The sequence below is a fragment of the Neolamprologus multifasciatus genome, chromosome 16 (assembly GCF_963576455.1).
Source record: "Neolamprologus multifasciatus chromosome 16, fNeoMul1.2, whole genome shotgun sequence".
NCBI lineage: Eukaryota > Metazoa > Chordata > Actinopteri > Cichliformes > Cichlidae > Neolamprologus > Neolamprologus multifasciatus.
Genome location: NC_140454.1, coordinates 7,092,756 through 7,120,212, shown reverse-complemented (window position 1 = coordinate 7,120,212; position 27,457 = coordinate 7,092,756). Strand labels below are relative to the sequence as shown.

Below are 27,457 nucleotides of genomic sequence, written 5' to 3'. Positions count from 1 at the left end.
CAAGCTACACATTATCAGATCAGAAGCTGGCTGAGAACTCTTCAAAGAGAGGGAAATAGAACTATGATAACTGTGATAACTGGAGTGTGCAGAGTTTCCGTGAGCAGTTTTCCTGCATCTTGACTCACGTGTGTAGAGTGTTCATAGCATCATGTTTTTGTTATTTGTTTTGGAGGGTTGAAAAATAGTTAAATAAACTTGTGATTATATTTATGGATCACGATGGCACATGCCATTGGCCAAATGATTTATTTACGCAGATGAAAAAAGTGAGTGTTAATGTGTCTGACGTCACAGTGTTTTTGTGCGCTGTGTAAAAGTAATTGCCTCTGATTGTGAGAACGGTGATTCTGCAGGTCACCAGCTATTGAAAAAAAAAGAAAAAAAGAGTAAAAAAGAGACAAAATTTACATTGTAGATGAAAAATAATCATAGGAAAAAGGTTTTGTGTTGATCAGCCAAGAGCAACTACAATCTCATTTTCTGCTTTTAAGAAAGGACAATTCACAAAAAACACAGAGAGAGAGAGAGTTGTGTGTGTTGGTTAAGCAGTGATAATAATAATGAACATGTTTTAGTTTGTCACTTTCAGGTGACAAGCAGACCTGAATCAATTTTCCACATGCAGCGGTCGGAAGAAAGTTATAGTTTAACATCATTAGAAACATTCAGGCCAAGTTTCTGGCTAACTTATTTACAGCACCATGTGTCTCTTAAACTCACAAGCGAGCTCTCACTCCTCCCTGAAGACAAGGAATGCAGCTCCAAAAAGCAATAATATGGCAGATAAAGAGACAGCAGCAAAGTCCTGGGCAAAGAGTCCCAGCAAGCAGCAGCAGTGTGGACAAACAGTATCAGAGAAGAAGAGCAAACCCATCATCCTGCCTGATTGGATGAATGGCACTGTGTTCCCAACAAGCTGCAAATTCACTGTGCATGTGACAAGAACATTTGAGGAGAACTGAGGAGACTGTTGGAGTTTGACATTTGCCACTTTTGGAGAAAATGGCAAGAAGAGACAGTGAAACACAGGACAAAGCTGAAGGAGAACTGCCTGCTATTGGACTGTTGAAGTGGGAGAGGACAACAGTGAGAGTAAGTGTTTAATGTGGGAAATCAAAATTTGGGTTAGCAAACCTGGGGAAAAGAAAACTGACTGCTTAAGTGGGAAAATTGTGAAAGAGTCTGAAACACTGCAAAAAGAAACATACAAAATCACACACACAAGCAGAACATGCATTAACCCTACTAACACTTCCAAACACAAGAGAGCTCATGAAGATTAGACAACATCTTAAGCATGTGAGTCTGTTTACCATCTTGTCTAAGTCACTTAGTGTGATGAGAAGTGATGCAAAGATCAGTGGACTCATAGCACATCAGTTACAAAATGATTAAATAATAGCAGAGAAATGTGTAGGACAGGCAGCTTTAAGAACATGTTCTGCTGGATATGCAGCTCCACAGACATGCATTAAACCTGCCTAATAACACAAACACACATGCAATGAAAATTAGCTTGTTATCTCTCATCAGTGTTAAAATAGGGTAAATTTAACAGACACTTGTTATCAAATGCTGAATTTATCCAATAATAAAAAAAAAATTGACTCTCTAGGTTGCAGGACAACAGTTTAACTTTTGTGGGAAAAAAGATTCTGGTTTGACCAACCAGTAATCAGACAATAAATTTAGTTGTTAATATAGTAAATTGGGAGATGTTTTCTGCTTGATTGATGCAGCACAAGTAATTTACTGTATGAGGGAAATTCTATTTTGTGATTACATTTTGAATATGCATTTCTGTTGTCCTGTCATCTTAGTGGGTTAATAGCTGATATGCAAATTAGTTGATCGTTCTTAGATTGAGGAAAGGTGACTGAATCTTAGCACGAGTGAATGAGATGTGTTGGAGTTTGTTAGAGTGGAGACTCTAAAACACTGAGTTTCCTGTTTTGATGTGTGAGTGTATCTTGTACTTAGATACACAACTCTGAATACGTCAGAATAAACTTCTTTTGTGAAGTGCATGACAACATGTCACATGTTTTATGATGACAGGAAAAAAGGAAAACTGAATAAAATGGGTGTGTGGCCTAAATGAGTGAGAAGCACAGATCTGGGGATTAAACTCATAGCTAATAACATATTAGGCTTATGTTGTGTGTTGTGCAGCTGATGGTTGGTTCGGAGTGAATCTAGCTGATGATTTTTCTTTTGTTGTGAAGTTGAGCCTGCCAATTAGTATGATAGTATGATAAACCATGCTAATGGTATGATTTACCCTCCTGAGATGAGGAGCTTGTGTCATGACGTAACAAGGCCTTTTTATTTTGATACTTTCACAGTGCACTGAAAGTTTTGTTCGATAATCTCTGTTTGAGCAGATCTGCACGATTAGAAGCACTATACGATACGTCGTCAAGAAAATTGTTACAAGTGAGTTTCTCCACATTAAAATGGGCTCAGGAGAAAGCCACTTATTTGGGACGATTGGAAAATGAGAGTCCCTGCCTAAAAAGGATTCAGCGAGGTAATCTGATCTAAAATTCTTCTTTTTTCTTTTGAAATGACGTCATTTTGCTGAGGGTGGAAATCAAATGCGGCGATAGTTTCCACTATCAGCAAAGAAACAATGGATGAATGAATGAATGAATGAATGAATAAATGGAAATAAAAACAAACTGACTGACTGGTAAAAGCTGACAAGACTTGACCACGACTCAAAGTTAACCTCCACCTAAACAGGCCAAAAGGGTGGATGAATTTATGTGTTTCTTTTACAGGAGCAGAGAGATGACAGCAACATCCGAGGTTGCATACTGATTTAACTTTTAAATGCCACTTTCTGTGTTTGTGAATCTACCAGGGGTGTGTTATTCATGGGTTTGTGTTGCTCACAGAGATTACTGTGAGAAAGAGTGTATACACCCGCGCAGCGCTAACATTTACATTTCTTTTCTACAGCATTACAATTCTTCTTGTGATTTGATCATGTGATTTATACCAGAACAACTAGTTAATGTTTTTCTACTACAGGATTTCTGGGTTTATGTGTGAGGAAACTGTGTTTACAGGTTATGAGTGGTGATGCTGTTACACTGTGTTTTAGGGAAAATGTGAAGGTTATTTTGATTTCACTTCCAGATCTTGTTTTTCAGGCCATGATGGTGTGTATGCAGGCTCCTGGCGGAGCCAGTTTTTAAGCAAACTTAATATGCAAATCACACTAACATCTTTTACTGCAGGATTATAGGTCTGAGGTGGTGCTGCTCCAGAGGAGGAGATGCCCTGATGTTGCCTGGGACATGATCTAGCTAACCTTTTTCTTTGAGACAGGAATTTGGTTTTGATGAGTTGACTCATGGGAGTGTCCATGCGTCAAGAGGAGGGGTCCAGGATTAACATGAAACAATGAATTAACATTAAACTATATTTTATATGATTTTTGCAGTGATTTGTGGGATTAACAGTTCATTTACAGGTATTAAACCTATGCAAGTGGTGCATCCATGTTCAGATGAGGCTTTAATGGCCTATAAGTGAAGTTCACTGAACTAAAGAATGTGGTTTGATGATTGTTGACATGCTCTCCAAATAGAAGTTTTTCCTCCTAGCAAGGAAATATAGGTGCAGCAGTAATCTCCTGAGAAATCTTCAGAGGCCCGGTGAGAAGCAAGAACCATTCCAGGCATAGCTGACTGGGCTGTCAGCTATGCCTGGAGTGGTTGAGGTCAAAGGTCGAGCTGGTTGGGGCCCATCATGAGATTAGACTTTGGAGCCGCAGCAAGGACCACGAAGCTGCGTTGGAATGAGAACTGTGCCAAGGGGGATTTCCAGAGGCCAACAGAGGAGATTTTGGACAACAGACGGGCACCTGAAGGATGAGGGGAGCGTGCCAAGCTCCATCGACAGCGCAGGGGGAGTCCGAGTATGACATCATGATTCTGTGAAAAGCACAGGAACCAGAAGCTATGGTGGTGATAACAGCAGTTTCCTATGAACATCACCTAATGCTGTGTCACTGTACTGTGCATACGATGACACTCTGCAGACTGCTGGGATCATAACAGCAGTAAGATAACTGGACCCAGCACCCTTTCCAAAGAGGGTTTTTTTCTGCAGTAGAAGAGTCATAAGTATTCCTATCACAGGACAGAAAGTTCTCCACGCCCTTTTCCCATGGATAGGGACTGGAAAACATACTCTCGGAAGTGAGACACTGGACTATAGATTCGACTTGTTCCTCAATGCATCCTGCAAGGTCAACGAGGGACATAACCAAGAAATGGACGCTCTCCGAATTGCTGTAATGCAATATCGTGTAGCACTGGACATGATCCTGGCTGAGAAAGGAGGATTGTGTGTCTTATTCAACACCATGCACCTACATACCAGATAATGTACATTCTTTAAACATGGCTTCAGATTCTAAAGAGACTGTTGATCGGCGTTGGAGTTTTCCTGGTTTTATTTTACTTTATTATATTTTATTTTATTTTGCTTTTCTTTACTTGTGTTATACCTTGTTTAAAGGCTGTAATTTCACAGATGATGAGTTTATTACTCACAACATACGCAGATGTACCACAAACCGATGAAGATCATGAAGACTTCTTTTCCTATTTGTTAAATGAAGATGAAGTGCAACTAATTATGTAGTAACTGAAAATGTGAAAGACAAGTAATTACTTACTGATGACTATGATGTAGACTCTGATACAAGTGTCTAAGTAGCCCATAAAAACCAGCAAATGCATTCTATGGTGAACTAACTGAAAATACATGTTGTAAGAAGTTATGTCCTGATAAATGATACTGTGTTTTGCCGTACAATTCAAATTGCTAAAAACAGGCTGGAATGTGAAAAGATTTTACCTTATTACCTTTATGTTTAGCTTATTTAAATTGCACAGTAATGCCTGTACATAGCGTGTCAGCAAATTCTTTAGCTGCAACAAAGTGATCACATGAGGAAGTTGCTCAAGTTTAGACAACACCCACATGTATTGTTTTAACCCACTACAAGATCGTTAATCAACTTGTCCATCTTCGTCTTGCAAGGCTGCATCCTGTGCAGCCTCGTATGCAACCACAGATAAGAAGTTGTTTTTTCCTAACTTGTACTCCACCCATGAGTGTTACGTGAGTATATAATAAAGTCTGACCAGATGCCTGGGCGCTTTCCTGCACAGGATTCGCCCATGTACATGAATTAACTCTGGGCCCGTGATTCTTTGCTTTTCTGAGGTTTTTCTCCTTACATATACAGTGCTTTGAGTACTCCGAGGGAGTAGAAAAGTGCTATATAAGAATCAGTCCATTTACCATTTACAGCTTGATGCCATCTTGTAGAGGAGATGGCTGATTATTGCTTGAAGTTGGCCTCAAGTGTTGTACACCACATCCCCATTGAGTTTGAGTTCTTGATGAAGGCTCTTAGCATCCAGTTGATCTGCATATGGGCATCGAGTCATGGGCCTTCTTGTAATAATCCAAGCAGTGCACAGATTAACCTATCCGGCCTTGCAGTCTGGGGTGACTACACGGTCTACCAGGAGCTAGTGTTTTGTGCTTCTGGTATTCTTGCCAATTCTTTTCTGTGCCCCGCGCATGTGCCTGTTCATCTTTGCCGCTATGATGCTTGACACAAGCTTCTATGTGATACTGAAGCAGGTTATTTGCCAGTAGGTGGATGGGACCAGTCCCTTCTGGGGGTCCTTGGGGATCAGGGTTGTTTAACCTTTGGTTAGCCATTCTGGGTGTCTCTCGACTAGCAGCAGGTTCATTTGTGCTGACAGAAAGCAATTGGCTTCTTTAGTAGTAGTAGTACTAGGTGTGAATCAGGTTGGGGTCTGGTGCTATCCAACTCTTCAGCTGTCCACCGATGCCGTCTTGTTCCAGTAGCCCACTTCTCATCAGGGTGTCCTTGGTTCCTGGTTCCTAAAAGCTGATGCAGACTGAGCCGGTATGGCTTAATATTTGTGTCTCTTGCTCATGTCTAAGGTAGGCTTGGCTAGCATATAGTATTACCACTACGCTAAAGTTAGCAGTTGGCACCCCACTTCTTCCTTGTCTTTATCTAGGGACTCCCATTGGACAGCAGTCTGCCGCCAACTGGCAGCCAGCTCTTTGCAGGCTGTTTTTATGTATACTTATTACACAGAAACTACTACAGGTGTATCCAGGTAATAATCGCACACTTTTTAAGTTTGCTTTAATGGGTTATTATATGTTAGCAAATAGAAACAGGCAATTTTGCATTTTGCAGCTCTGTTTCCTGTTTATTACACAGAATCACAGAAACAAAACAAAACACAAGGAGCCCAAGAACAGAGATACAGGAATAATTCAAAACAAATCCCACTGGGTCAACCATGAGTCCACTAATCAAAAAGTTCAGGAGGCCGACAGCACAAAAGTCAAACACAGGGTACTCGGGGGGCCAGCCACGTGAAAGGCAGTGGCAGCGGCGACGCAGGCGAACGAGGTCCAGAGGCCGGCTGCGCGGAAGGCAGCGACGGCGACGACACCCAGCCAGTGGCCTGGAAGGCGGCCGGCGATGTTGAGGGGCTGGACGTACATTGGACGGTGGCGTAGCAACCGCAGGACCAGGCAAGGCAGGACCAGGCGAGGAGGGACCAGGCGAGGCAGGACCAGGCGAAGCTAAAGCTGAAGCTGGATCAGGCGAAGGCGAAGCTGAAGCTGAAGCTGGACCAGGCGAAGGCAAAGCTGAAGCTGAAGCTGGACCAGGTGAAGGCGAAGCTGAAGCTGAAGCTGGACCAGGCAAAGCTGAAGCTGGACCAGGCGAAGGCAAAGCTGAAGCTGAAGCTGGACCAGGCGAAGGCAAAGCTGAAGCTGAAGCTGGACCAGGCGAAGCTGAAGCTGGACCAGCGAAGCTGAAGCTGGACCAGGTCCTGGTCAAAATGACCCAGGACCGTGACACCAGTTGACATTTATAGTCCTATGCCCTTCATTGTGTTTGCCAACACATTTTTTTCAATCTATGGGACTAGTAGAGGCTTAGTAGCATAGGCAAAAGGTCGGCGTTATGACAAAATATAAATACAAAAAATAAGAAGCTCTTTTTTTTTCTTGTTTCGATATGTGAATGAGGATGATCAAAGTCTTATAGCTGCGGGTTGGACTCTATTCAACCTGCGAGTCCCCTCAAGCTGGGGTCTTCTACCAGAGACCTGGGAACTTACTATGCAGTATTTCTAATGTTCCAAGGATTCCGCTCCTCTGGACAGAGATCTCAGATGCTGTTTTGCTATCTGATCATTGCCTTGAGTGCTCTGATTATCACAGAAACAAGTGTGGCTTTCAACCGCTGAAAACGATGTGCCTTGAGTCTGCGCCTTGACCACCTGGTCAGCTGGAGTGGGACAAAAAAATCGGTTCATTTTGACTAGAGACAAGCCCACCAGGTACACAGGAAAATGGAGAGAGTAATTTTTCCAGAGTTAACATAATTTTCATCTAAAAGAGTCATTATTGCAGGAAATTCTATTGGCGTAATATAGAAAGACCATGCCCATTTTCGTTTCTTAAGTTTTGTTTCTGCCGCCATTTTCTCATCCCGCAGTGGAATGGAGGCGACTGGCAGCATGAGCCAGGTAAGTGAGCAAAGTGCTAAATAATGATTTAATATAGAATAAAATGTGGAGTTTTTGTTTATGTGAAGGGTAGTGCATGTATTATATTACAGCTTCTGAGTTTGTGGGTCTTACATGCTACATAATTGCCAAGATTGATGCTAATGTTAGCTTCCAACAAAATTAATGTTGTTCGACCACTCACAGACAGCTATATATTTAAATAAACTTAATTTAGCATTGCTGAATAGCTGTTTTTAGGTACTATAACTGACCAGGGAAGTGTGTTTTAACAAATCCTGTGCACCAATGTTTTATCCAAAATGGTAGGTGAGCAGATGTTTTTTACTCAGAATTGAATTGTGTGCATGGTTGCAGTCTGTAGCCCCTAGTGTATTAGATTAGCATTATACAAACTTCCTATTGCTGCAATGTAGAGTTTTCTATTACTTATGTTTTTTTACATGCTTTTTCATCAGAACAGAGCATCATGAGATTGTAAGACATACAAGGAATATATGTGCGTGTTTTGTTCAATTTTGTAAGTATTTGTAATAAATCTGATTATTTAACAATATCCTTTTCATATCATGAAGGACGCAAGCTGTGCGTGTAAAGTATAGAGAACAGCAAAAGTACATCTGTTTTGAGGGCCAACTGACCTACACATTGTTTTTGGAATGTGGTGAGTTAAAAAATCAAAGTTTCCAGTGTGTTTCATAGATTGTGTGAATCAGTCAAGCTTTGGGCACGGTGCTATAATAGCTGCTATACCAAATGTTTAGGCTTTTTTTCTGGTTCAGTTTATTTAATTTCACTTTTTTTTGTGAAATTAAATAAACTGAACCAGTTTCTTGTTCTGGTATTAATTTCAAATGTATAATGCAATTTTATAATGTTCACAGTTGCCAAGAAGTTCAACATTCCAAACTTGGACTTCAAAGTTTTTGATGACTCAAAGACTGTAATTGATGAGGATGTTTTTGATTTCCTTATGAAAAAACAAAACCTTGGTGTGCTAGAGATTTGTCAAGCACAAGGTCCAAATCCAGATGGTAAGTACCTTGGAATGTCATCATCATCGTCATTTTTAAACTTTTAATTGACAGGGTAGTGGGGAGAGAAACCACAGTCCAGTTTATTTCCTGGTTGCAAGTGGAGAGGGTGTGAACAGTTACGCAAGCACAGTCAGTTGTCCTATCAAATTATTTGGTCCAAATATTAAGATTGGCCAAACTTTTTCAGGATCGCACAGGAATGGAATAATGATGAGTTTCGATCCCTGATGGAATTTTTAACAGCTTAGTGTCCCGTCAGCTTGGTAACAGCATTGTAATTAAGCAAAGAAAAATCTAACATCTGCAGAAAGATAAATCTAGAATCACTCAATCACTGAACCACTGTGTCATTCATGCTTTAAGTCCTGGCTAGTAGAACATGTTCTGTGTAAGGCAAGCTAATAAATTTACTGACTTGTTTTCAAATAATCCTATATTTTGGTGGGTACTACAATGTTTGTGATTGTGTAAATAACACTAACCATCATACAAACTTAAACAAGAAGGCAAGACGACATGAAACACTAAACATATAAAGGCTAATTTACATCATGGAGCCCTGCTCTCAAAAACTGACATGGATTTAATTATTTCTGAAGCTGGGTTTAAGAATTCTTCTGCAAACACCTCCTTTACCAGTTCCAGTGGAGAAATTGAAGTGGACTCTGATGACACCATATTATTGGAACAGAGTCCTACAACAAGACGGAGAGCTGACGACACTTCTCTTGCCCGAGTAAGCTATGTAGTTTGCTGTATACCCTTTCAGAAAGTTGACACAAATTTGAATATATTATACAGTATGTATTATTATCACTGTCATAAAAGCACAAGATTCTGCTGTCTTTCCTTCAGCACAGCTCTGCATATTGTAGACCGGATCGGCGACATAAAAAGTTAGTGTGCTTGACAGACAGACAAATTTAAGGGTAATTATTTGTGCTTTTTAACAGAACTTTAGGTGGCTTTGAAGCACAGTGATCATGAATATCCAATAACCTCAATTCTATACAAAAAAATACTTTAATATAAAATATAACATATATTCGTGACTATAGACCTTTGATTTGATCTAGAACAAACCTGAAAGCTTTTTTAGTATCATAAGAAAAATATTTATGATATATTGATTATATATTATTATATTGCTCTATTTTACTGTTACTTAGATGGTTGAAGATGTTTTAAAGAACAAACCAGGAGGAGAGAGGATCATCAATGAGTATGCCCGTACAAAAAGCCTAACGGATAGCAGACGGCGTGACATGGTCAAGATATTAGTTGTGCATATGACAAGTGAACATGGGTATGCTGACATAGTTATTTCATAAGTATATATATGATAAAGTCATTTATCATTTATTCATTCATTTATTTTCTTAGAGGTGGTATTTAGACTTTCAACAGTGATTGCACTTTGTTTGTCTGTGTAGGACAAGTCCTTCAAGATGTGTCAAAGAGAACTGTGCATAGGGTATCATCACATTGTTCCCATACCTGGCAGATCCTAGGAGCAGGTTGGGCTATGTAAGTACAAAAAAGAATACGTTCAAACAATTTACTCTTCACTCGTGGATGTACGACATTTTTCAGGCATGAAATATATGTAGAATTTTCTTAACAGTTTGGCTCTGGATTGAGTAATGCTGAAAGATGTTTTTCTTTTCGCAGGACTTTCATCTGTGCTGCCTTTTCTTAACTCTCATTATTTAAATCCCTTTAGAGTTCACCACTCCAGTCCTGGGCAAGGGAGCTCAATTGCTGCAATTTTCAGATTGAAAGTGTAAATATATTTTAACATGTTAATTCAAATATTTCATTTAATTTTAGGAGCATTTTTACAATGCAGAAGATGGCAGTGGGTATCTGGCTTGGAGATTGAAGTTTATCCAAAAGGAAGCTTCTAATGGACAAAACAAGACTCCCAGAATGTCAAAAACGCAAAGGGGTATGTAATATTGTTAGTAGTTATAATTCAAGTCTCACTCATCTGGAGACTAAACTGCATGCATGAAAATTCTAGCTGAGTTCTCAAGCCTTGTAGGACATGGTGTCACATTTTTGTCATATTCATATCCACTGTTAGGGGGCCCAACATCTGATAGAGACTGTTTCAGAGAAGACAACTGCCTAATGACAGACAGCTTGTGTTCTGAGGCTTGCGTTGATGAAACATACAGCTGATGAAGGAATTGTTATGATGAAGATGAAGCAGACCTTCAACTATCGCCAAAAGATGATTCATGATCCAGTGAAGTCATCTGATATCTTTTTGGACTTCCCAAGATTCCTGGATATAGGAGGATTAGTATGTTTATCTTACCTTCAACTTCCCTCACTGTTACATTTATAAGTTGAGGTGCATGTGAGGAAAAAAGTGAACATAAAGTTGTTTGATGTAAGGAGTTTCAAAAACTTAATTTCATCTTTTCTGCAGATTGAGCAAGATTTTACTTTGATGTTCGATGAAGCCACCTCTGCGAAGTTCCTGGAGAAGCGGCCCACTATCTACCAGCAGAAAGTCCTCAAACAAAGCCGTGGTCTCACGCAATCACATGACCTTCAGTACCTTGTGCAAAATGCTCAATGCACAATAGAAGTGGAAAATGGTGAGTTAAAATAGATGGATTATATTGTTATGTTTTAATTGGAACATTTGAAAGTGCAACACCATCACCTGCTGTCACTTTTTTTTCAAAACTTTATAATGTAAGTGTTAACACAATTGCAGATAACGTGTTTTGGAAGCTGATTTTTGTTTCCAATTTACTTATGTTTCCAGGATGGGACAGTGATATGTCATCCATTTTGATCCTTGTATACCTGTTACCACCATCACCTCATGGCCGCAAGAGACCAGGAAAGCTCTCAGCCAGACAAGCCTGTGCCTTGAAGTTCGTCAAGGTAAAGTTACAGTAAAGGAAACATAACTAGTTATATTTACATTGATAACAATATTTCTGATGAACTAAAAGGTGTATGTTTAAATACAACTATGAATTTAGTCATTACCAAGAGATGTATACAGCAGAGTCAAGCAGCCTTTATGTCTTGCATCCATATGTAGGCTGTATTTGCAACATCACACATCTCTTTTATCACTTGAGTAAAGTACACAAACAACAAGTCATTCCAAACTTTAAGTTCATTGTAAATAGAAATGCTACAATTTCAGCAAATTAACTGTCATGGTAATTAACATATTTATATAGATTATATCTGTATATATACTCATATAGATATACAGATTATGCTCTTGACAAGCTAAGTCAGTTAAAATTGAACTAGTTTTGTCTGTTTTGTATCTGTCCTTAATTCTGTTAGCCTCTTGCTTTTTAACCAAAGTCTTATCATGTTGGAACGTTTATCTGTCTTTGTGTCACAGACGGGAACTAGCATCCAGGGGCATCTCGATGGCATCGCGGAGAGCCTTCAACCATACCTTCTTGCAGTGGGCACTCAGAGGAGTGTGATTCACAAGTACTTCATTGTGATAGACAAACATGCAATACCTTGTAAGTCACCAGGCTCTCTTGCTTGTTTTGATGAGCTTTTTAAAGCTCACTTTGTCTTTGGTACGTCATATGACCACGATCTGGTCAATATGTACAACTTCCTGCAGACCACCATTTACGAGATAGATGTTGATACAACCAAAGTGAATCCTAGGGTTGCAGAGTTGAGGGCTCTGATGCTGCGTTGATTTTTTTTTTTCTATTAAGGGTGTTGAGCTGGAATGTTTTGTTTCATTTGCAAGAGGTCCCAGACAAATGCTAATTCCTTGATAAATGATCCAACCACAACTTCTTTAAGAAACAATTGAAAAGTTTCAAAAATGTAACTAAAACATTGGCAATAAAACAACAACATACAACAATCATATTGCTTTCATTTGGCAGGCGTTTGACCCTAGGAGTCTGACCACTGGACCAGGTAAAATGCTTTCTTTAAATGCATTGGACTGGAGCTGTAAGATAGCAGAGACTCTTCAGCTACCAATCAACACCAAGATGTTAAATGTTAGATGGGCAAAACACCATGGAAATATTTACCGTTCAGATTTAGTTGTTTGTTTAAAACTCCATTGTGAAATGCCAGTTTTTCACAAGATCTGCCATGTTGTTGTGAAGGATTAGAGGTTGTTGATTACCTTTGCACTGCAAACAGTGTGTCTGAATGAGCATTTTAATGCTTTTCAAGTTTTGTGTACAAGAGACGAACCTCATGTAATTTGTGTTGAAGAGTAGGGGTGGGTTTTTATAATCGATTTATCGATTAAAATCTATTCTGGCTTGGATAACGTGAAATTGATTCATTAAAATCCTGAATCGATTTTTTAATATAAATTTATTTTTTCCCGAAATGCCAGAATCTCAGGTGAAATCTTTCAACAACCACCACAGTGGTTGACCACAACCACGACAGTAAATGAGAGCAGAAACACGGATTCTGCATGAAGACGTAAACACACAGCACGGACCCGCGGATCAGAATCAGTGAGATGTCACCTTTCTCACCCGACGGCACGGACACAGTCGGGGCTGAAAGCTGACAGCTCACTGATTCTGATCTGTCGGCGGGTCCGCGCTTTGTGTTCACGCCCTTTTTGCACTGATTCTAAAGCTGTTAGTTTGATGTATCTCCAAACAATATTGACCAAACCAGCAGCAAAAGAAGATCGAAACTACGCTTCACATTAACATCGTCATTAATTTCCTCTGACTTTTCCTGTTTTGCTTCCACCACAATAAAATCACACTTCATACACAGCTCTCTCTCTCTCTCTCTGTACTTCAAGAACAGTTTCCCGTCTAAAAATCAGTTTTCTGTGTCATTCGCTTGCTTGTTACGCACAAGTCTACCGTTGTTTACAGCCTGTCGGACGCTGTTTGTTTCCTTTCACTTACTTCCGAAAAGAAAGCCTCATTTCTGCCGTTCAATAGGCTTCTGAACAAATTTAAACTTTTTAAAATTATGCAAAATGCAAAACGCTTAGCCATGTTTCTAATAAAACCTCTGTAACTTCAGAGGTGATGTTCATATGTTGATTAATGGTTTTCTTTCGTTTTTGATGTACTGCAGAATATTTTTATAAAATCCCAGGCCAGGAAAAATCACCTTCATGTTTTTCTGTGTTTTATCTTCAGCTACTTTGACACAAAGGCATCTGCTGTGATGCTTACACCTTTGATAAAGTCTTGCGTGTGTCAGCTTCCTTTTTATAGATACAAAAATATGTAAATGTACTGATCTGAATTAGAATATTTCTGACTGTCAAAATTTCCCAGATTCAAATTGAATCGAATCGTGGATTGAATCGACTCGGGACCTTGTGAATTGGAATCCAATCGATTCTAGAAATCAGTGACGATACCCAGCCCTAGTTTCAGGCAGGCCTGGTGGGTGTGTCCCGTCTGGAGGCTGGCCACACCTGAGGAAATGATCACACCTGCAGCTTATCAAGGCTCGTCAGAGGAGCTACTTAGGAGTATGGTGGAGCTCTCTCCGATGCTGGATCATTGCGTAAGACTTCCCATCAGTTGTCCAGCTTGTCAGTTTGTGAGTGTGAGAGTGTGAGGTTACCAGTGAAATTGATGGTACTAACGGCTGCCTCTGTTTTCCCAGGAGGACTGCAGGAATCTCAAATAGATGAAGACCTGGTTAGCATGGTGATTGAGGACTCCCAGCCATTTAGCATTGCGGAGGACAAAGGATTTAAAATATTTGTTAAATCATTAAATCCTAGCTATGTTCTCCCCACTAAAAAGGTCATAAAAGCAGTGAAAATGTAGTTTTTACTGAATAAAATGTGAACAGGCAGGACTGAGGCTCAAAGCCTCAGTGTGTAGCTGTCCATACCTCAACGTTACAAAATTACAACCACTGTCGACACCCCAACCACACCTCACTTCACAGTAAATGATCATTTCCATTTTAAGCATTTCCAAATTATCATTTTCCATACTGCCAGTATAAATATAATCAGTATACTGCCATCACTACAATATAGATGTTTTACACACTCCTTTTGTTGTTGACATTTACAGGCTGTGTGCAAAATGTCACACTGTTCAAATTCATGCCAACTAATATTTTGACGTCCAGTAGGTGTCCTGGGGTGAACCAATTGGATGAAAAGCTTCAGTGCTTCATCAGAATCAGAATACTTTATTGATCCCTGGGGGAAATTATTTTTTTGTTACAGTGCTCCATTATAAACAAACATTAACAAGACAGACAATATGTTAACTAAGAATAGTACAATATATATATATATATATATATATATATATATATATATATATATAAAAGTCACTTATTAATAAATAGCTGAAAAAGAAACATGTAGTTGTAGCAGTACACAGTGTGTTAAGTGGATGCGTTGTACAGGGAGATAGCCACAAGCAGGAAATATTCCCTGGTGCTTTTCGGTACTCTCAGTCTCTCACTGAACGTGCTCCTGTGACTGACCAGCATGTCATGGAGTGGGTGGGAGGTGTTATCCAACATTGTCTTTATTTTGGACAACATGCGCCTCTCTGACATCACCTTGAGGGAGTCCAGCTCCATCCCCAAAACATTACTGGCCTTACGGATTAGTTTATTGAGTCTGTTGGCATCTGCTACCCTCAGCCTGCTCCCCCAGCATGCAACAGCATAGAGGATTGCACTGGCCACAACAGACTCGTAGAAAATCCTGAGCATTTTCTGGCAGATGTTGAAGGACCTCAGTCTTCTCAAAAAATAGAGACAACTCTGGCCCTTCCTGTAAAGTGCTGTGGTGTTTTTAGCCCAGTCCAGTTTATTGTCAATGTGTACTCCAAGGTATTTATAGTCCTCCACAATGTCAACACTGACCCCCTGGATTGAAACAGGGGTCAATTGTTTCCTGGTCTTCCTGAAGTCCACTATCAATTCCTTGGTCTTTGCCACATTGAGCTGCAGATGATTCTGCTCACACCACGTGACAAAGGAGTCGACCACAGTCCGGTACTCTGTCTCATCATCCCTGCTGATGCATCCAACCACCGCAGAGTCATCAGAAAACTTCTGAAGATGGCAGGTCTCTGTGCAGTGGCTGAAGTCTGTGGTGTAGAGGGTGAAGAGGAAGGGGGAGGGGACAGTCCCCTGTGTTGCCGATTACTTTGTCAGACACACACTGTGGGAGACGTACATATTGTGGTCTTCCTGTCAGGTAATCAACAATCCAGGACACCAGAGAAGCATCCACCTGCATCGCTGCTAACTTATCACCAAGGAGGGTCAGCCTGATGGTATTGAAAGCATTAGAAAAGTCAAAAAACATGACCCTCACAGTGCTCGCCGGCTGATCCAGATGGGTGTAGACACGATTGAGCAGGTAGATGATGGTGTCCTCAGTTCCGAGACAAGGCTGATAAGCGAACTGATGGGGATCCAGATGTGGTCTTACTATGGGTCGCAGCTGGTCCAGGATGAGCCTTTCCAGGGTCTTCATGATGTGGGAGGTCAGTGCCACGGGCCTGTAATCCTGGGGGCCACTGGGACGTGGCGTCTTTGGTACAGGGACGAGGCATGATGTCTTCCACATCACTGGTACCCTCTGCAGACTCAGACTACGCATAAACAGTTTATGAAAGACTCCACACAGCTGGGGGGCACAGGTCTTGAGGACGAGGGGACTCACTCAGTCTGGTCCAGCAGACTTGCCTGAGTGAAGTCTCCTCATTTGCATCTCAACCTGGTATTGAGTGAAGGTGATGGGTGGGGGAGGGGTGTCAGGCAACAGCGCCATGTGAAGAGAGAGGCTGGCACAGTGGTGTGGCTCTGGATTCCAGGCTGACTACAGGTGAGGTTGTGGGGGTGGGAGCAGACACTGTAGTGTCGAATCCATTGAAAAACAGATTCCACTTGTTAGCTCTATTCTCACCTCCCTCAGCTCCCCTGCTGTTGGTTGGCCTGAATCCAGTGATGGTCTTCATGCCCCTCCACACCTCTCTCAGGCTGTTCTGCTGGAGTTTCCACTCCAGCTTCCTCCTGTAATTGTCCTTAGCCTCTCTGATCTTGTCATTTAGTAACACCTGGACCTTCCAGCGGGCGGTGAGGTGAATCAGGTTATGATCTAACCTACCAAGTGGGGGGAGGGAGGAGGAGCTGTATGCATCCTTGACATTAGCATACAATAGGTCTAGAATTTTTTCTCCCCTGGTCGGACAGTCCACATATTGTCTGAATGTTGGTAGTGTATTGTCCAGTGATACATGGTTGAAGTCACCCGAGAGGGAGGAACACAAACAGCCACCAAGATGACATGAGAGAATTCCCTGGGTAAATAATACGGTCCAACAGAACACAGTTCAATGTCTGGGCAACAAATCCTTTCTTTGATTGTTATGTTGGCAGGGTTACACCACCGGTTGTTAACTAAAACAGCAAGCCCACCTCCTTTCCGCTTACCGCTAGCGATGCTGTCCCTGTCCGCCCGAACAGTGTGGAAGCCTTCCACAGAAGCATTCTCGTCGGGAATGTCCTGGTGCATCCATGATTCAGTGAAACACATCAGGCTACACTCTCGGTATTCCCTCTGACTCCGTACCAGTGCTGAGAGCTCGTCAAATTTATTCGATAACGATCACACATTTCCCATTACGATAGATGGCAGACACGGTTTATACCTCCTCCGCTTCGAGCCTTCGATCCTTCGAGCCTCCGCTGTCTCACCGTCTCCTTCTTTCTTCTCTTCTGTCCTTGACCTCTGCATCCCCGATGTGTTTTCCTACAAATTTCAGCTGGTATTTCTGCGGGTCTGGCCAGCGAGCCGGCCGGCATCAGGGTGATCAGCTGATCTCTGGAGTAAACAGTCCGTGAGTGTAGGAGATGTGCCGCAGTCCCGTTCCTTGATAAAAGTAATAGTTCCACGGCCACCAGAAGAACAAAAACTCTCTCAATCCGCATGATTGAGTAAAAGATAATAAACGGATGAAAATGCAAGTCAGAAAAAAAAGAATACGTAAGAAAACAGAGCTAAACTAAGAGAAAAAGCAGGAGCGACTGTAACAGGCTGCACGCTGGTTGGCGCATGCACACTGAAGCTTCATCTGCCCAGGTTCATCTGCCCATCACTACTGGACGAGCCCCCACTTATGTTACAACCAGGCTCAAAAGCCACAACATTAAAAAAAAAGATGAATACCAGAGTGTTAGTGAGAAGAGGTTTTATCTTAAAATGGAATACCAGGTTGGCTAAAATGGCTGGTGCCACCAAGGCAAAGACAAGTGAGCTCCCCGGGAAGCTCGCCTCAGGTATGCTTTTATCCACACCTGTGTGGCCAATTAGCACCAGCTGAACACATTGAGATGATTAGGGGCTGCAGAGGGACTTAACAGTAACGTATTCCATTAAGTTACACAATGTGTGTGCATTCTGAATACTTTGGATTACTTAATATATTGTCATGCTTTTTACAACTACATACTATTGTTGTGTGATTTATTACTATTACTGAAGACTACTCACCACTGAGCTAACATTGTTAACTGGTGTTAGCTGAGGTTAGTGTTTACAGAACTGCAAATAATTATTTGCAGCTAGCAGGTTGTTCATGCTCTCCATCAAGTCTAACAGTCTAGGTAGCTATAACAACTAAAACAAAGTAACTGTAGTAGGCTAACTTTAGTTTTTAAAAATGAACTTACTTCCTGATATTTTTTTAGGTTGGAGGTGGAGTCTTTTGATGCTGAGAGCAGCTTGGTTGCTGGCAAACAGAGTTTGTGTTAAACAATCAGATTCCACCCATCCCTTTCTTCTTTAAATATCAAGAGGTGTCTGAATTTCTAAGTAAGAAACGAATTCCTGCCCGTGCACTGCTGGCTCTATTATGTTGGCTATGGGTCCATCGTGTAACTGACGCCATGAACATTAACAGTACACTTACATCTACACCAGAGACTGCACCCCCTGAAATCCCTGCAACATCACCATCAAATTTGCAGATTATACCACTCTGATGGGGCTCATCACCAACAATGACGACACTGCCTACAGAGATGAGGTCCACTGTCTGAAAGAATGGTGTAACTACAATACCCTTACCCTAAACACCAAGAAAACCAAGGAAGTGGTCATGGACTTCCACAAGACAAGAACTGATCCCACTCCTCTTTCCATAAAAATGTGGATAGAGTGCCCTCCTTTAAGTTCCTCAGTACCCATATATCTGAGGACCTATTTTGGTCCACAAAAACATCAGTCCTAGTGAAGAAAGCCCAGCAGTGCCTCCATTTCCTGAGGGTTCTGAGATGGAACATCAACAGACTGACATACTAATGTCCTTCTATCGAGCCACAATTGAGAGGTGGCTCGATAGAAGGACATTAGTATGAGGTGTTAGTATGAGGTGTACACCCCACACTACAATGAGCGGGTGGAGGGAGGTTAGGAGTCTTCTCTCACCCCCGTTCTCTGCGGCCTGCTGGAGCGGGGGGGCTAGGAGGAGGAGTTGGCCGTCCGACTGGGGTCTGGAATGTGGGGCCTCCCTGCTGCTGCGGAGTCGGGGCGGTCTGCTTCTCCCCACCGCAGGGAAAAGGGTAGCACCACCTGGGTCTGGGTGCAGTTCCCCCCTCCAGGGGCAAGGGTACCTAGACCCGGTTCGTAGAGCACGCTTGGGGAGTGTGATTGTGTGTACAGTGTCTCTCTATGTCTGTCTCCACGTTGGTTGATTGTTGAGTAATTGCATATGAGAGCTTGAGGGTGGGAATGGATGTTTGTATCTGTGTGTGCCTGTATGTCTGTGTCTATATGTCAGGTTGGGTATCAGACGCCACCTCTCTAGGGACATCTCAGGTGCTCTAAGGTATGGAGGCCTATCTCCCCCCCACCACTTCCCCTGCCGGTGGCAGACGCCCTCAGACATCGGTGCATTGGTGGTTCTTTGTGTCCGGGGACACACCGGCTCACTCCTTGGTGGCTTCTTATCGGGGCCTGGAGCCTGGGGCTCGCTCGGGCCACTTCGGAGGTGGGGTGCCCCCGGCCTCTCGGCCTGGGGCTCGGTCACTCAGGCACAGCTGGCTGCCGTTGGAGCTCACGGGCACATCACTGCAACCCCCCCTGGCTTCTGCTCCGTGGCTGCTGGGTGACCCCTCATCTGGGACTCTCCTTAGCTCTTTCTGGGACAGTGGCACGGCTGCCCCTCTGTTGGTCTTCCTTGGTCTCTTGTGTTCTGGGGGCCTCTGGATGTCTGGAGTTTTGATCTCCTCCATACCTGCTTCATGCCCTGGAGGACGGGGCAGTGTGTGTGGCTCCCCCACACCCTCTAGCAGATCATTACATGAAGGAACCTTTTTTTAAAAAAAAACAAGCGTGTCCATGCTCACAGGTGTACACACGGGTGATCACACACACAAACTACACCCTTTTTGGCTCCTACCTCAAAGCACACTGTGCTGTCGATCTTATGTGCTGCACAATAATGTTTAATATTTAGTATTTACTGTCAAATTCCCATATATCATTGTGATGTGGTTTATTCTATTACTCTTGTTTTCTTCTGCTTGTTTTCTTTTTTCTTTCTCAACAGGTGATCCAAGTGATCGATATATGTATTTTTTTTTCTGCTTATTCTGTTGGTTTTTGTTTTTTTCCCTTCTCCCCCGTCCCTCTTCTCGGCTGTTTTTCTTTCCCTCTTTCTTTCTCCCTTTTTTTCCCCCCAGTTAAGTCTGTCCCGTATTCAGCAAGTGAAAATAAAATAAATAATAAAAGGTCAATCAAATGGACCATTACGGCAAAGCTGGGATGGTCAATTTGGTAAAGTCAATCCGTTGGGCATCTTTCTTCGCCTTTAATAATAATTCTGATGGCAAAAGAGCCAAACGGGACAAGCAAAAAAAAAGAAAAAAGAAAAAAAAAGAGAGTGTGTGGTGCACGCCAACCCTTATTTATTTATTATAATATATAACTGGCCTGTTTCTGGTTCAGTGTTTCTACACATACACAATGCATATAGTTTACACACACACACACACACAATGTATATATATATATATATATATATATATATATACATACATATATTGCTTTTTTCTTATCTACTTTTGCACCTCTGTGGTCCTGCTGCCCAATTTCACTGTGCAAGAAACTACACAGTGACAATGAAAAGTTCTAAGTTCACTAGAGCCTCTTATTTTGCCTTTTGTTTCGGTTTCTGGGAATGCATCGAATTACCAAAATTGGAGAGGGGATAGCCTAAAATGTGAAGCAGGAAAAGACTGCCATGTAATCCATTTATTTCAACAAAGTAACTGTCTCCTAATTATCACCTATTTAAATGGTAACTGTAACGGAATACAGTAACGCCGGTACGCGTATTCTATTACCCCCCAACACTGTTTATGCTTATGTCATTTTTCATGTTGGCAAAAGGTTTATTGTAAATTCAACATCACCGAACTACTGTTGATATTAGCACATAAAACAACAGAGAGCCTGTATCTGCTTACACCAAATGCATATTGGTTTTTCCATTGTTTCAGGTGAATTTATCTATTTATAATTGTATGTGTGATGATTTCAGTAGCAGCTAACATGAAACATAAATGTACTTCTGAAGGGCACCTACTCATCTGAGCTACCTTGGATACCTTGGATCTGACTGAAGAACTGGCACATACACAGTTTCCATGTTATATATCCAGTGATTTGTTCAGTTTCAAAATTTGCTTCCAAAGTAAAGTATTATTTATTAGTCCTAAATATACTAATGAAAAACCTCATAAATAATTAGAATAAATAATTTTGGTGTGTATGTTAAGAATTTTTTTGTTTAATTCAATCGACTCTAACAATAAAAATACAAGATGCTATCAACACATATCATTATTAATATTAATATCCAGAAACTAAATAAATAAATGCCAGTGCCATCTCTTCAAATACACAACAGTGATATGTTTTAAACTTTACATTTTCTTGCATTTCTTGTTCATACATAAAATATATAAACATGGTAGTTTGGATGATTTCATGTTGTCATATGAAAAGTGTTTTAAGTAACTGCAGCCAAAAGATAACAGCAATGTTGTACTAGGCATTTACTTTTAATTCAAGGATTGATTGTGGCCTGGGAAAGCACCTTTTCAGGTGTTTTGAAATTTTTTTCATTTTGAGTCCATAGATGAATGGATTAACAATAGGATGATACAGAACTACTTGTAATGTCATTACTATCCGTACAGCTTTTGGAAAATTTGTTTCCACCCGAGCAATGCTTACATCATACACAAAAAACACAGAGGCACTGATTAAAACTAAAAGATGGGGTAAACAAGTCTCTGCAGCTTTCTTCTGAATTTCTTTACATCTTTGATAAGAGACTATAAATATTTTTGTATAAGTGAAAACTATGAAGAGCATAGGAAGTACTGCAAGATCTAGTAAAGCAACCACACCAAAGATGGTAATTAATCTTGATCTTTCACACAGAAGAGTGTAAACTGCATTGTTACAAAATATTCCCTTTATATTAAAGTCACATAGTTTAATGTTAGCACTCCCTATTGCTTGGACTGCAATATGACAAGCAGGTACAAGCCAAGCTATGATCAGAAAAATACTCACAGTGGTTTTTCTCATGATAATATGATATTGCAGAGGTTTACATATTGCCACATATCTGTCATAGGCCATGGCAGCCAAGAGAAAGAACTCTGAACCACCTAGAGTGTAAAACATAAAAAACTGAAAGAGACAGGCTGAATATGTTGTGACTTGTTTTTCAGATAAAAAGTCAATCAGGAGTTTTGGGTAAATAGTTGTACTGTAAAGAACGGAGTTCAGTAATAAAGCTGCAATGAAAATGTACATAGGCTCATGAAGGTTTTTATGAATCCAGATTATGTACACAATAGTAGAATTAGTGCAGATTATTAGACTATATAATGAAAACATAATAAAAAAGAAAACATATCTGTACTTGTTAATGTCCACATACCAGTCCAGAGTTACATATGTAAAATTTAACTCTTGATCCATTATTGTCTTCAAAAACTATTTAATAAAAAAGATAAACTGAATAACCAGACTACATAAAAAAATTTAAAACACCAAACCAAACTAAACAAAATTAAAGTAACATAAACCCTGTGTTGTGTGTCCTGTTCATAAAGCTATCTGATATCTTTATCATTCATGAACCACATGTACATAATAAATCATGTGAGTCTTAAGAAGGTTTTTATCAGGTTGATTCATTCTCCAGAGAGGATGAATCAACAAAGTTTCGAATTCACCGTGGAGGACTATTCTCTTGCCCGCCTAAGTTACTGATCAATGCAATTAGTCCACTATTAGTCTTGTACATTGCCAAGCATTCCAGTATCCAGTATGTTTGGGAAATTGAGCCATAGGCTTTCTTGTAGTCTGTCTCTGCTTTTCTGGAGTTTCTCTTCACCCTAGCAGAACGAGCTGTGAACCATTATTTGGTGGTTTCAAGAGACTCAGTTATGAACATCTTGTTGTACCTCTTTTTGATCCCGGATCTGTCTCTCATGACCTGCTTTCTGCACCTGAGTTAACTATTGAACATCCATCTAGGATTCCCTGATTTTGGCTTACAGCCTTCTTCTCCATGGGGAGCTTACTCTGCGTGCATGCTTGACCCAAGTGCTTCTAGGATTACTGTGAAAGTGACGAATATGAGCTCATTGGTTTAGTGACACTGGCAGTAGAAATGTTACATAGAGCACCATTCACATCTGCAAAGGTGGGAAAATAGCATCTTGGTTGATCGTTATCTTGAGTCTAGGCACAGTCTTCATCCTCAGCTCAGAAAGTGCACTTGCTATTGCAGGTCACTAGGCGTAATCTAGTTCAGTTTCCCTGCTCTTTTCTGCCAGGATTGGCTCATTGTTTCAAATGCTGCGTACTACTTTTCCCATTGCACTCTAGCTTGTGGAACTCCAGCTTTTATAATAGCTGCCTTCACTCTCCCTATCTTTTCCAGCTCTGCCTTTGGTATTTCTCAAGCTTTAGTCTTCCTTTTTCCTACATCTGTCACTACAGGCTTTTTACTTTGCCTTTCCATCCTCTGGTCATGTTCACCCCCTGCCCCTTACTTTAGTGTTCCCGCTCAAAATTGACTGGTCCGTTTTAACTGCTCTTAAATTAACACAAAAAACATTTTTAACCACCAAATTTAGTTCAGTGCGTAATTCAGTGGGTTGTTCAGTAGGTTGTTCAGTGGGTCTTTCATTTGGTTGTTCAGTGGGTGACTCAGTGGGTCGTTCAGTGAGTGAGTGAGTGAGTGAATGCGTGCATTCCCATTGATATTCTATGGTGGTCACTTTTGACTGGGAACACCACAGGTGTAACAAGGTTGATTAAAACACTCAAATTCAATGAAAGTGGTAATCATCACTTTTATATGTTCAAGTGCATAGTGTGGAGGATATCATAAGGCTTTGAGACAATAAGGCCTTAAGACAATATTTATGAGTGTGTTAAGTCTTAAATCGGTCAGGTTTGACCCGTACAAAACGAGAAGATTACTTTGTCCGTTGGTTAACAGCCAATAGTTTGTCTGTTTCTATTTGCAGTTCCTTCAGGATCTTAGCTTGGGCATTCTCAATAACCTCTGGGGATGTACAGCGTGGGCCATTTATATGGATACACCATAATAACATGGGTTATATGGTTGGTGATATTAAAGTTCTGTTTGTGGCACATTAGTATATGTGAGGTGGCAAACTCCTCAAGATGGATGGTGAAGATGGTGGCCATTTAGAAGCCGGCCATCTTGGATACAACTTTTGTTTCTTCAGTAGGAAGAGGGTCATGTGACACATCAAACTTATTGGTAATGTCACAAGAAAAACAATGGTGTGCTTGGTTTCAACGTAATTTTATTCTTTCATGAGTTATTTACAAGTTTCTGACCACTTATAAAATGTGTTCAATGTGCTGCCTATGGTGTTGGATTGTCAATGCAACCCTCTTCTCCCACTCTTCACATAGTTATATCATCCATGAACCACCACAGGCATCCAGTATCCGTAGTTTCAGGTGCTGCACATTTCGTATCTTCACACCATAGACAATTGCCTTCAGATGACCCCAAAGATAAAAGTCTAAGGGGGTCAGATCGGGAGACCTTGGGGGCCATTCAACTGGCCTACGACGACCAATCCACTTTCCACAAAACTGTTTATGTAGGAATGCTCGGACTTGGCACCAATAATGTGGTGGTGCACCATCTTGCTGGAAAAACTTAGGGAATGTGCCAGTGCATAAAGAGGGAAACACATCATCATGTAGCAATTTCAAATATCCAGTGGCCTTGAGGTTACCATTGATGAAGAATGGACCCACTATCGTTGTACCCCATATACTACACCAAACCATCACTTTTGTTGGTCCAACAGTCTTGGAGGGATCCATCCAATGTGGGTTAGTGTCAGACCAATAGCGGTGGTCTTGTTTGTTAACTTCACCATTCACATAAAAGTTTGCCTCATCACTGAACAAACTCTTCTGCGTAAACTGAGGTTCCTGTTCCAATTTTTGTTTTGCCCATTCTGCAAATTCTGTGCGCCGATCTGGGTCATCCTCGTTGAGATGCTGCAGTAGCTGGAGTTTGTAAGGGTGCCATTTGTGAGTAGCTAATATCCGCCGAAGGGATGTTCGACTAATGCCACTCTCCAGTGACATGCGGTGAGTGCTACGCTGTGGGCTCTTGCTAAATGAAGCTAGGACAGCCACTGATGAAATGGCCACCATGGTCACCACCCATCTTGCCGAGTTTGCCCCCTCACATATACTAATGTGCCACAAATAGGACAACCAACCATTCCCATGTTATTATGGTGTATCCATATAAATGGCCCACCCTGTACAATGCCAATTCCAATGAAGTTGGGATGTTGTGTAAAACTTAAATAAAAACAGAATATAATGATTTGCAAATCCTTTTCAACCTTGAGTATATTCAGATGAATACACTACAAAGACTAGTTATCTGATGTTCAACCTGATAAACTTTATTGCTGTTTTGCAAATCTTCGCTCATTTTGAATTTGATGCCCTCAACACATTCCAATAAAGCTGCGACAGGGGCATGTTTACCACTGTATTGTGTTACCTTTCCTTTTAACAACACCAATAAGCATTTGGGAACAGAGGACACTAATTGTTGAAGCTGCATAGCTGGAATTTTTTCCCATTCTTGCTTGATGTACAATTTCAGTTGCTCAACAGTCCAGGGTCTCGGTTGTCGTATTGTAACACATGCAGAATGCAGAAAGTAAGCAAGGATGTCCCTGAAATAGACCTTGCTTGGATGGGAGCATATGTTGCCCCAAAACCTGTATGTACCTTTCAGCATAATTGGTGCCTTCACAAATGTGCAAGTTACCTATGCCATGGGCAAAATCACACCCCATACCATCACAGATGCTGGCTTTTGAACTTTGCGCCGATAACAATCCAGATGGTTATTTTCCTCCTTGCCCCAGAGGACACAACATCCATGATTTCCAAAAACAATTTGAAATATGAACTCGGCAGACCACAGGACGCTTTTCCACTTTTTGTCAGTCCATCTCAGATGAGCTCAGGCCCAGAGCTCAGGCCCAGAGAAGCCGAGGGCGTTTCTGGGTGTTGTTTGTAATAGCTTGCGGCCACAGCTCAGTTCAGCAGCTTCGGCCGCAAGCTAGTTGGTGCCTTTTGTGGTGGTAATCAAACCAACAAGCTGAAGAAGGAGTCCTACTGGGCTTGGTTAGCCTGTGGGACTCCGGAGGCAGCCGACAGGTACCACCAGGTACCGAGACCGTCAGGCCAATGCGGAATGCGGCGCGGGTGGTGGCTGAAGCAAAAACTGTGGTGTGGGAGGAGTTTGGAGAGGCCGTGGAAAAAAACTTTTGGACTGCCTCGAAGAGATTCTGGCAAACCGTCCGGCGGCTCAGGAGGGGAAAGCTGTGTTCTACCTGCACTGTGTATAGTGCGGGTGGAGTGCTGCTGACTTCGACTGAGAAAATTGTTGGGCGGTGGAAAGAATACTTCGAGGACCTCCTCAATCCCACTGGCATGTCTTCCGTGGCAGAGGCAGAGTCTGGGGACGAAGGGGATGACATGCCAATCTCTGGGGGCGAGGTCACTGAGGCAGTTCAACAACTCCTTGGTGGTAGAGCCCCTGGGGTGGACGAGGTCCGCCCCGAGTTCCTGAAGGCTCTGGATGTTGTAGGGCTGTCTTGGTTGACACGTCTCTACAATGATGCATGGAGATCAGGGGCAGTACCCCTGGACTGGCAGACCGGGGTGGTGGTCCCCATCTTTAAGAAAGAGGAACGGAGGGTGTGTTCCAACTACAGGGGAATCACACTCCTCAGCCTCCCTGCGAAAGTCTATGCCAAGGTGCTGGAGAGGAGAGTCCATCCATTAATTGAACCTCGGATACAGGAGGAACAATGCAGTTTTCGTCTGGTTGTGGAACACTGGATCAGCTCTTTATCCTCTCAAGGATACTTGAGGGTGTATGGGAGTTGGCTCAATCAGTCTACAGTACATGTGTTTTGTGGTCTTGGAGAAAGCATTCAACCGTGTCCCTCGGGGGGTCCAGTGGGGTGGGGGGGGTGCTCCGGGAGTATGGGGTGTCTGGCCCATTGCTACGGGCGGCCATTCAGTCCATTAAACAACCGTTGCAAGAGCTTGGGCCGCATAGCCGGCAATAAGTCGGACTCAATCCTGGTGGGTGATGGGCTCCGCCAGTGCTGCCCTTTGTCACCGATTCTGTTCATGATTTTTATCGACAAAATTTCTAGGCGTAGCCAAGTGGC

At 41.7% G+C, this 27,457-nt stretch overlaps 1 protein-coding gene and 1 pseudogene across 2 annotated transcripts in view; one reads left to right on the top strand and one right to left on the bottom strand.

Moving 5' to 3' along the window:
- Positions 1-22,787, bottom strand: part of LOC146500163 (olfactory receptor 13C2-like) — a 34,343-nt gene extending 11,556 nt beyond the window's left edge. Inside the window, exon 1 of one of the 2 annotated variants that reach the window (XM_085134852.1) lies at positions 22,053-22,787. In XM_085134852.1, the coding sequence (XP_084990978.1) occupies positions 22,053-22,661 (609 nt within the window). In that variant the 5' untranslated portion in view covers positions 22,662-22,787. Of the gene's footprint in view, positions 1-21,670 lie in introns of those variants that run through there. The other variant, XM_085134851.1, reaches the window with a different exon arrangement.
- Positions 8,089-12,902, top strand: LOC146500164 (uncharacterized; annotated as a pseudogene).
- Positions 22,788-27,457: the final 4,670 nt, after the last annotated feature.